Source organism: Monopterus albus, unplaced genomic scaffold (assembly GCF_001952655.1).
Source record: "Monopterus albus unplaced genomic scaffold, M_albus_1.0 scaffold393.1, whole genome shotgun sequence".
NCBI classification, from domain to species: domain Eukaryota; kingdom Metazoa; phylum Chordata; class Actinopteri; order Synbranchiformes; family Synbranchidae; genus Monopterus; species Monopterus albus.
The window spans coordinates 245,396-255,550 of record NW_018128273.1 but is presented as its reverse complement, the minus strand read 5'-3'; the positions used below and the strand labels follow the sequence as shown (position 1 = coordinate 255,550).

Genomic DNA, 10,155 nt, shown 5'->3' with positions numbered 1-10,155 from the left:
CTGGTGTTTTTTCCCTAGTAATCCCCCCTCCCCCCACTAGTATTGACGGAGAAATGGAAGTTAGTCCACCTACTCCCAAACCTAACAGAGGCTACTTCTTACCGTCCATCACCGGTTTGTTCAGTTACAGGAGGCTGAGTAGTCCACGTCATGACCCGAGTCACACAGTGCAGCAGGCGGGGCGGCGCCTGACTATAAAATCACTGTCGCACTTTTTCCCAACTTCTGAACATTCCCACCTCACCTACTGACCACATCGCACGGTAAGCATACTGCGTGGGTTACACAACTTGTGTTGTCAGGATTTTGATAAAACCATTATAACTCCTACAGGTAACACACACTTAGGTGTGGAAGGAATGTATTGTATTATTTACTGAGGATTGTTTACTATTATCAACAAATCAACTTTTCTAAAGGAGGCTAGTCCGGTCGTTATGTAACGTGGTCATTCTGTCACATGATTACTCTAAGTGTTGTATAAGATAATAGACTAACAATAGGCTAATACAGTAAGCACATGTTTTATTTTGCCTGTTTTTTCCAGTTTACTTAATTGAGTGTCGCCTCGCTTGTACACACACAATGTAGCTAAGGGTGTGGTTGGACTGTTGGCATGCACACATGGGTTCTGCAGCTTTAGTCTCCTCTGTCATTAGCTGAATTCCACCATTTTGGACTTTGGCACTTTTTTCTTTTTTCCCTCATTCAGCTAAATTTTTCCATTTCCTCTTTCATAAACAACACACACGCCCCAGTGTTCCCTCCACACTTTTTTCAGTTATGTTTGAATATGTGCAGTGGGTGTTTCTAACAACTTCATTACAGACCTCTGAGTTATTATGAGCATTACTCATCAGCAAGAAATGCATGGGAACAAAGCAGCGTATCGCTTCCCTTTCTTCTGCCTACAATGCAATAGAACAATCCTCTTTTGCAGGACAGAGTTTTTACAAAGATAACAGTCAAATCTCTGATGGAGGTCTGTATGGAGGAGGTGACAGATTGTTTATATGTCAAAACACTATGTGTTTCACATGAGGACAGACTGTGATTCACACTGCTCCTTGGATTCTGAACTCCCCCATTGCCCCTTAGATAAGATAATCAGGACAAGATGTTTCTCTGCAAGAGGCTTTTGATAACTTTAACATGAAGTATCACAGCCAGAATAAGTTTTTATCATTTAGCCTTAAAGTTCTTTGAGATCTTGTTTGAAAATGACCCAGTGAAGCTAAAATGAATATATTCATTGATATCATACAACTATTTCTGCTATAAAAGTGATTTGTTTTTAAGTCTAGACACACCCTAGGAACCATGCCTTCAGAACTGGAATGTGCCATGCAGTCACTCATCACAGTGTTCTACCGTTATGCCGGGAAGGACAAGGACAAGGACACGAGCACACTCAGCCGGCGAGAGCTCAGAGAGTTGATGGAGAATGAGCTGTCTACATTCCTTAAGGTGAGAAGGGATGAACATAATCAGAGTTCAGAATTTAAACAGAGTTGTTCATTACCATATCATTTAAGACATCATACAGCATGACCACAAGTTTTCTTGTTGATACCCCCCCCTCCAGTCTCAGAAGGATCCTGCAGCTGTAGACAAGATAATGAAGGACCTGGATGCCAACGGAGATGGTCGAGTGGACTTTGAGGAGTTTGTTTCTCTGATTGTGGGACTTTCCATTGCCTGTGAGCAGTGCTATAAGATGCACATGAAGAAGATGGGAAAGAACTGAAAGACCACAGCAGAAGAGAGCATGGAAAAAAAAAAACCACAAAGAATTTAAATTTTGTAAAGATTCCACACTTTTTTCAGTTATGTTTGAATATGTGCAGTGGGTGTTTCTAACAACTTCATTACAGACCTCTGAGTTATTATGAGCATTACTCATCAGCCAGAAATGCATGGGAACAAAGCAGCGTATCGCTTCCCTTTCTTCTGCCTACAATGCAATAGAACAATCCTCTTTTGCAGGACAGAGTTTTTACAAAGATAACAGTCAAATCCTCTGATGGAGGTCTGTATGGAGGAGGTGACAGATTGTTTATATGTCAAAACACTATGTGTTTCACATGAGGACAGACTGTGATTCACACTGCTCCTTGGATTCTGAACTCCCCCATTGCCCCTTAGATAAGATAATCAGGACAAGATGTTTCTCTGCAAGAGGCTTTTGATAACTTTAACATGAAGTATCACAGCCAGAATAAGTTTTTATCATTTAGCCTTAAAGTTCTTTGAGATCTTGTTTGAAAATGACCCAGTGAAGCTAAAATGAATATATTCATTGATATCATACAACTATTTCTGCTATAAAAGTGATTTGTTTTTAAGTCTAGACACACCCTAGGAACCATGCCTTCAGAACTGGAATGTGCCATGCAGTCACTCATCACAGTGTTCTACCGTTATGCCGGGAAGGACAAGGACAAGGACACGAGCACACTCAGCCGGCGAGAGCTCAGAGAGTTGATGGAGAATGAGCTGTCTACATTCCTTAAGGTGAGAAGGGATGAACATAATCAGAGTTCAGAATTTAAACAGAGTTGTTCATTACCATATCATTTAAGACATCATACAGCATGACCACAAGTTTTCTTGTTGATACCCCCCCCTCCAGTCTCAGAAGGATCCTGCTGCTGTAGACAAGATAATGAAGGACCTGGATGCCAACGGAGATGGTCGAGTGGACTTTGAGGAGTTTGTTTCTCTGATTGTGGGACTTTCCATTGCCTGTGAGCAGTGCTATAAGATGCACATGAAGAAGATGGGAAAGAACTGAAAGACCACAGCAGAAGAGAGCATGGAAAAAAAAAAACCACAAAGAATTTAAATTTTGTAAAGATTCTTTTGTCCATTAAATGCCCTGAATTTCAAATCTGTTGTCTGTAGTGGTTACTGTGTGTTTACATGGTGTGTGTATATATAGGCCCTTATGTTTCCCTGAAAGATATCATACATTATCATTGATCTAAATGTGCCTCTTTGAGTGTTTTACTGGTATTAATAAACATCTTAAACTGGACAGCAACTCTCCATATTGTAGCTGTTTCCCACCCACTGGTCTGTGTTAATTTCACACCCTGGTAAAACTCATTTCAGAAATCAGTGTACTTACTTTGTTGGTGCTATAAAGTCCAGCTTATTGCTTTGAGAAATCTGCAGAATGTTCTAGTGATGAACACACCCCTCTGAGAAGCAACTCACTTGGCTAATGTTGCAACTCCCTATATTATGATGCAGTCATGAACAGATAAATTAAGTGATGGGGTGATTTATAACTGACTAAAGTTTGATACATTCTGCTCCGCTAGATTTGATTAAGCAAGACAGAATTGGGCACTGGGAGGAAATGTGGAGGACCTGAGTCACAGGGCACAGCAGATCAGTACACTGTTTTTCCACTAAATTCTTTTCATTGTATTTCATGTCGGGTAAAATTTGGGCTAATTTTCTCTATAAATAAGTCTCCCAGGCAGAAGGTTTTCTCAGGCTATGTGCTGTCATCGACAAGCTCCAATCAAATGTTTTAGTCATCGATGTAAAGCATATAATTCTATGGGCTAGGGTTTAGGCCCTGGTTTGTGTTGATGGTTTGTTAATCTAAGCACTGTACAAGAAACTTTTACTGCTAAGGAAAGCCATCCTGGAAGGCTAAACTCTGGGCAAAAAAAGTATGTCTCATAGTCCTCTTCCTCTCTGCACACACCTCCTTGGGCAGAGCCTGACTTTGTGGCCTACTAATGTTCATGGTTACAGGGCAAACACTCAGGTTGCTTGGTTACATTGCTCTGAGTGTGTGTGTGTACACGTATGTGCCTGGTATTACTCACACTGTGGGGATCAAAGCCTGTTTACACACTCACACTGTAGGGACTCTTCCTTTTCCCCACCTTGTAAATCACTGTATTTTAGAGTGACAACTTGATTTAAGGTTAGGGTTATGCAAGTAGTGGTTATAGACTCAGGCTTGGCTTAGTTAAAGTCAGGCTAAGTCTCCAGGAAATTAATGTTAGTCTCTGTAAAGTCGTCATAAGAAATGAAAACAAACACATGCACATGTGTGTATACGTCTTTATTATATTGTGTAGACAAAGTTTTGCTCAATGCCATTGTATGAGGGCACTTTACCTTCCCCAAAACCTTGGTTTGGGGAACTTGGTTTTAGGGTTCAGGTTAAAACGGAGTTAGGCATTAGGGGAAGGGTTGTGGTTTGACATTTAGTTGTGATGGTAAAAGTTATAGTAACGGTCTTGGGAATGCGTTATTTCAACACGTGGCCTCACAACTATGCAAAAAAACAACTCTCTCTGTGTGTGTGTGTGTGTTTACACAAGCACCACACCCATGACACCCAATGCTGAGTTTAGAGTCGGGAATTCCCATTTTGCAGACTGATTTCTCAATATCCCTTTTTTAAAGTTGATATATCACTGCATTCATAGATGTATGAGGTGCACTGAATTCCTTTAGGCTACTGTATGTGCTGTATGTTGATCATGTGGCCTAAAGCAATGCAATCATTATCTGTCATGATGAATCGCTCTCTCCAAGCAAGAAGCAAGAGAACAGATCAGGCCAAAGCTTGTTCCTTTTGCTTTGAGAGTTATTAATATTGAGATAGATTTTTGACACAACCTTTGTCAGTTGGAGTCATCATACATATTCTCAGAGTTGTATTAATTCTCAGGTCATAGTGGTGTGTATTGGTATGTGTGTTCAGAGATTAGCAAACTTTCAGTAGTGGGTACCACACCTTACTTGGACACACTCTGTGGACAAGTCAAGCTGCTAAACAATGACAGATTAAAGCTCTGACTGTACCAACTCTGAAAATCCATTCTGAAATTGCTGCCTTGGCTAATTACATCCGACTTTGGTAATCTTGTTATTGCTGCTGTAGCTTATAAAAGTGTTGTAGGGCCAGTTAGTTTCTGCTTAGCTAGTTCTATTCACAGCTGAAAATATGTCTAGAGTATTCTACTTTATTTTGCAACAGTAAAACAAACAACAAAAGTGTTCAAAGTCAGAGTGGGCACTGGCCTGAAATGCCCCATATTTCTTCATGGCTTGGCCCTGTCTTTGAAGGGTGGATACAAGGTCATACCATAGCTACCACAGAGCTTTACACAAATACATGTCACATGTTTCAGTTTTTCTCCTGTCTGTTTATTAAAAATCAATACAAAGTAAAAATAAATTATCAACCTTCTATTTGGCTTATTTTTGGTCAAAATGTTCTGAGGGATTTTGTATTGAAAAAGATACAAATTACAGTAAAACTCCAGGAAAATTGTTTTATTTTATTTAGTGTATTCCTGCCTCACCACTAGATGGCATAATAACATAAGTATAATAATAGTGTTGCCTATGAGTAGTTGATAGGTATAGTACCACTCCACCTGTATTAAAGTAGTTTTATATAAAATCCAACTGGATATAGTGGCTTCCACAGACATTCCCTCCCTATTAGATCTGAGTGAGTAAGATGGGGAAGGAAGGAGACAGGAAAATATTTGACTAATGTTTTCCACACAGGGAAAAAATACAGTGTAAATATTTAACATTTGCGTTATCAATTCCTATGCTGAAGACAAGAATGACAGTGACACCAACTTCACTTCTAACTTATTTTCTGTATTTTATTGTACTTTGGCTGAAATCAATTAGAGGCCAAACCGGCAACTATTGTACCCTTTCCAAAGAGGGAAGACAGGAAAAGACCTCTGCGGTCTAATTTAAAGTCACACTATAGACCACACACACATAGAGAAAAACATTACACATGTAGCTGCCACAGCGCTGATCTTTTTTTGGTTGCTGATTTCTGCTCTCTGCAGAATGACTCATGAGCTTTAGAGGCCTGACTCTGAGTCACAGCCTCCACCACAAAATTGCTAGGAAGAGTGGACCCGCTCAAGACTATAAGAATCAATGCTCAGTGAGTTACTGTGGCCACAATTTTCATTTTAGAATCACATCCACAGATAACAGATAAGAGATCAATAATACCCACTAAACCCTTAATTAGTACAGTACACAATTAATGTGTTCTGTGATGCACAAGTGGATAGAAAAAATGCTTTGGTTTGACTTCAGTAAACCATTTAAGATTGGCGTTGCAGTTAAAATCTCCTCACACATTTCTCCATCTAGTCAAAAGGTCAAAAATGTATTTGTTGCAATAAGATACTGTACATGACACTTTTGTGAATTCAAACAGAGATGTGCAGTTGGGCTTATGAGAAGGGTGTAGTTTTGCATGTGGACAGTAGGGGCATGTCCCTACCAATATTTGAGCAAACCTGTGCACATTATCTTTGGAGTGAAGTTAATTTAAAATCAAAAAACTGCTATCTACCTAAAGTTGCCAGACCTTACACTGTGGAAACTGTGTTAGCTAATGTCAGCTAGCAAGCTAACACTGTCTTCTGTGATCTACAGGCAAGCAGTCACATTGCCAGCAGGAGTAAACATAAAATGGGTGGATAGGCTGTATATAGATTATGAGTCAAATTTCAGGCTAGAAACCCCATGAAAATGTTATAATTAATGAATTATTTGGTATGTAGGAAACAGCGTCAGGCAAGAGAAGCAGAGCAGGCTGATGAAGAAACAGGTGCTGCTCTGGTATTATTTATAGTTTGCAATTATAGGAAGAAACTAAATATGATAAAAGCTACTTGTTGAAGAAAAGCAGCCCTGGCATTTGTCTTTTGACCCCACTATTGAAAATAAATGAGCAAAAAGAGTAAGTAGTAGTAACAATGAGAAATTTGTGTTTGTACGAGCCAAGGCGAAAGTGTATGACACAAACTGTAGATGTTCTTTTGCAGGGTTAGTTATACAAGTGGTCTCTAAATGGAGTAGCTGTAAGTGACTACACCCTTACAAAAGGTAATTCAGTTCTCATAATAATTAGCTATTCACATAGTACAAGGGACAAGGATAGCTTTTTAAAGACTAAGCTGGCTTTAATTATACTATAGCTTTAACAAGCATGAAGCAGAACAAAACATCCCATTCCATCCCAAAAGACAGCTTTAAAGCACACAGCTCGTATCTCTCATACTGACTGCAGTAATGATAGCACTAATTCAAATGCAGTTTTTGTGTTATAGCAGTAGTAAACTTTTTGTGATAAATTATGCTAATTTTAGCATTTTGAAAATACTTCTTTAATGCAAACATGCACTGTATTTTTACTGTAAAACACTGTAAACATGAAATATAAAATGATGACTCCCTAAAAACTAGAATAACTGCTCACTGATGATTTTCTAAGCAAAAAACACAAATGCATAAAAACATTAAGTGATTCTTAAAGAACAACACGGGAAATGAAAAAACCATCAGGACACGGGGAGACTGATGAGTGGTTGAAGATGAAAGCAGCACTATGACGGGAGGGATAAAGGGTGTGGTGTACATGGTATAAAGCATCCTTTGCATCAATTTCTTCATCATTACAGTTCCACTAAAACCTTCACTCCTCTTCTCAAATCTCAACCTTGGTGAGTAGACAATCTGAACAGTGTTGTTTTGTTTGTTCTTTGCTTTTGTTTGTTTGTTTTAGTACCTTTAAAAAAACACACAAAAAATTATTCCAGACACAACTTTTTAAAATAACATTTTCATGAAATTTTGGTGAGTTCTATTTGTGTGAAGTACTTGAAAGGCAGCAGGTGAGTATTATTAAATTGCAAAGTTACCAGCTTTGTGTGCATTTTGGGTTTTTGAGGTATGGCTTGTTTTTGTTGCTTGTGAAAAGACAATGCTCTTTTTGCTGCAATGCCAATTATTTGGCAAACTTCAGCCTTTACATTTTACTTTTACATTCAGAAGTTAGAATCAATGTTTGATTTTTACTTTTAATTGCCACTAAATTAAACCAAATAGTGATATGATATTCATTTTGTACTCTCTTCCGCCGCAAATCCCATGTTTACAACCCTCTGACACCACAGTTTCCTCAGCTTATCACTCCCCAGAGAGGGAGGAGCATCATGTGAGCTGGAGTGCAATCTGAATTGACTCTCCTGGGGTCATGGAGTCATGGAGTCAGTGGAAAAAATACACATTTCAGACATACAGTGTTAAGTGAACAGAGAACAATCATGTCTTGACCTGTTGCATTGCCGAGTTCAAATGAGTTACCTGGCAAGATTAAACTGTTGCCATAACAATGTCCTGTGTGACTCTGCAGAGACACTGCGTTAGAGACAGTGACGTGGGGAATGGTGCTGGGCTCCTGTGGAAACCTGGGGTTTATTTTTATCCACTCCATGGAAAATCCCAAGAAAAACACTAGCATAGAGGAAAGCAATGATGTCAGCCACTGTTTGCTCTGATGTATGTAGATAGATAGATAGATAGATCAATTTTGCACTGCTCAGTCTTAAAAAATTAATTCAAATAAAATTGATTTAGCAGATAACACCTGCACTCCTCTCTCTGACAGTGAAACCAGTGTGTCTCACTATTTAACTTGTTTCTTTCTGTCCTCTTAAACCAGCTATCATCATGTCTGACATCCAGCAGGCTATGACCCTCCTCATCACATCTTTTGATAGATATTCGGGTAAGGAGGGAGACCGTCACACCCTGAGTAAGACAGAGCTGAAAGAGCTTCTTGAGAATGAATTTGGAGATGTGCTGGGGGTGAGTGATTTCTGGCCTTTATCTCAATCCTACACACTTAAAAGGTTGCATGAATAAATTGGCCTATTTGTACATGTTTGCACTGATAGAGTGATAAATGCACAAATATTGTGTCCAAAATGGTTTGTGCATCATGTGGTGCACAAGTCCAGTGACAAATCTTCATGTTTAATAATCAGTCACAATGTTGATGTTAAGAACTAAGATACAACTAATGACTCAAATACCACCACGACATTTTTATTATGTCTGAAAGTTGTGCATAACCAGTGAATATGTTTTTCTCCCCTGCAGAAAACCAGCGACAAGGAAGCATTAGACCGCATCTTCAAGGACCTGGACACAAACCAAGACAACTCAGTGGACTTCCATGAGTTTGTCAGGCTGATCTGTTGCTGCACTCAAATGTGCCATGAGTACTTTATCAGCAAGAGATAGAGATTCAAGCGCCATCTTGGGGCCAACATAGAAAGCTGTCGTACTGTGAAAGAGAGGTGTCTCTTGACAGCTTCTCTGAGGAAAGAATACATATTTACTACTGCTCAAAGGCACTAACAAAAAAGTGACCATTAAGCTACAAAACATGATATTGTAATGCAAAGTAAAATAAATCTTTTTTTCTTTGAAATGCTTGAGTTGTGCACATTGTGTTATTGCATGGATGGGAGAACAATATTTGTGTCAGTACTGGACACTGTACTGTGATGTTTGCACAAAACATTACACTTTTCAGTAGTTTAATTTCTTCTAACCTGAAATTTTACATTTGGATTAAGTTCAGGAAAGAAACATCACACCTGCAGGCTACAGCAGGAAGGATGTCACTGATATTGCTTGTATCATACAGGAAGCTCTAAGAGAGCACACATATCAAAGCACTCTAAGACAGGCTGATGTACAATAACTTTACTCTGACCTTTTTTGTTTTATTAGCCTCCACTATATTTATATTATGGTTTTTAGTGGCTTTACATGCAAAACATACAATAAATATACATGTACAGTGCTTCACCACTTGGTACTTTTGTCTCAAATATAAAGTCCTGGGTTTATACCAGACTGTGCTGCCTGGGGTATTTTTTTAATAGAAATCTGCATGTTTTCCTGTATGTGGCTTTTCTATGGGCACCCCAGGTCCCTTGCACAGTCTAGAGACATGCTGGTTAGATGAACTGCAAATTTTAAATTGAATTTAGATGTGACTGTGCACACAGCTCTGTGAATTTGTTCTTTGTTGGTCCTGCACATACTAAACGGCACATATAAATACAGTGGGTACGGAAAGTATTCAGACCCCCTTCAGTTTTTCCACTCTTTGTTATATTGCATGCCATATGCTAAAATCATTTAAGTTCATTGTTTTCCTCATGAATGTACACACAGCACCCCATATTGACAGAAAAACACAGAATTGACATTTTTGCAGATTTATTAAAAAGAAAAACGGAAATATCACATGGTCATAAGTATTCAGACCCTTTG

At 38.9% G+C, this 10,155-nt stretch overlaps 4 protein-coding genes across 6 annotated transcripts in view; 3 read left to right on the top strand and 1 right to left on the bottom strand.

The window, feature by feature from the left end:
• The window catches only part of LOC109951503 (tripartite motif-containing protein 46-like), a 4,914-nt gene extending 4,762 nt beyond the window's left edge, over window positions 1–152 (bottom strand). For both annotated transcript variants that reach the window (XR_002273617.1, XM_020586029.1), the window contains exon 1: window positions 103–152. Coding sequence is in view for 1 of the 2 variants with exons in the window: in XM_020586029.1 (XP_020441685.1) it covers window positions 103–152 (50 nt within the window). In the remaining variant the exon portion in view is untranslated. The remainder of the gene's footprint in view (window positions 1–102) is intronic.
• A 14-nt stretch (window positions 153–166) lies between these two features.
• On the top strand, window positions 167–3,037 carry LOC109951505 (protein S100-A1-like). The gene is made up of 4 exons (XM_020586033.1): window positions 167–263; window positions 1,300–1,467; window positions 1,586–1,784; window positions 2,832–3,037. The coding sequence occupies exons 2-3, from the start codon at window positions 1,321–1,323 to the stop codon at window positions 1,745–1,747; spliced, it is 309 nt and encodes a 102-aa protein (XP_020441689.1). The 5' UTR covers window positions 167–263; window positions 1,300–1,320; the 3' UTR covers window positions 1,748–1,784; window positions 2,832–3,037.
• On the top strand, window positions 2,321–2,890 carry LOC109951504 (protein S100-A1-like). Its single transcript, XM_020586032.1, has 2 exons — window positions 2,321–2,514; window positions 2,633–2,890. The coding sequence occupies exons 1-2, from the start codon at window positions 2,368–2,370 to the stop codon at window positions 2,792–2,794; spliced, it is 309 nt and encodes a 102-aa protein (XP_020441688.1). The 5' UTR covers window positions 2,321–2,367; the 3' UTR covers window positions 2,795–2,890.
• A 4,415-nt stretch (window positions 3,038–7,452) lies between the features above and the next one.
• Window positions 7,453–9,259, top strand: LOC109951495 (ictacalcin-like). Of its 2 annotated transcripts, none has more exons than XM_020586018.1 (3): window positions 7,453–7,526; window positions 8,528–8,673; window positions 8,968–9,259. In XM_020586018.1, exons 2-3 carry the CDS (start codon window positions 8,536–8,538, stop codon window positions 9,109–9,111), a joined length of 282 nt encoding a protein of 93 aa, XP_020441674.1. In that variant the 5' UTR covers window positions 7,453–7,526; window positions 8,528–8,535; the 3' UTR covers window positions 9,112–9,259. The 2 variants fall into 2 exon arrangements, with proteins under 2 accessions (XP_020441674.1, XP_020441675.1); XM_020586019.1 differs by lacking the exon at window positions 7,453–7,526 and adding an exon at window positions 7,689–7,697.
• Window positions 9,260–10,155: the final 896 nt, after the last annotated feature.

Excerpts from the sequence above, each read along its gene's own strand:
- LOC109951505 (XM_020586033.1), top strand. The coding sequence starts at position 1,321 with ATGCCTTCAGAACTGGAATGTGCCATGCAGTCACTCATCACAGTGTTC. Across the intron at positions 1,468-1,585 it reads AGCTGTCTACATTCCTTAAG|TCTCAGAAGGATCCTGCAGC; the intron begins GTGAGAAGGGAT and ends CCCCCCCTCCAG.
- LOC109951495 (XM_020586018.1), top strand. The coding sequence starts at position 8,536 with ATGTCTGACATCCAGCAGGCTATGACCCTCCTCATCACATCTTTTGAT. Across the intron at positions 8,674-8,967 it reads AATTTGGAGATGTGCTGGGG|AAAACCAGCGACAAGGAAGC; the intron begins GTGAGTGATTTC and ends TCTCCCCTGCAG.
- LOC109951504 (XM_020586032.1), top strand. The coding sequence starts at position 2,368 with ATGCCTTCAGAACTGGAATGTGCCATGCAGTCACTCATCACAGTGTTC. Across the intron at positions 2,515-2,632 it reads AGCTGTCTACATTCCTTAAG|TCTCAGAAGGATCCTGCTGC; the intron begins GTGAGAAGGGAT and ends CCCCCCCTCCAG.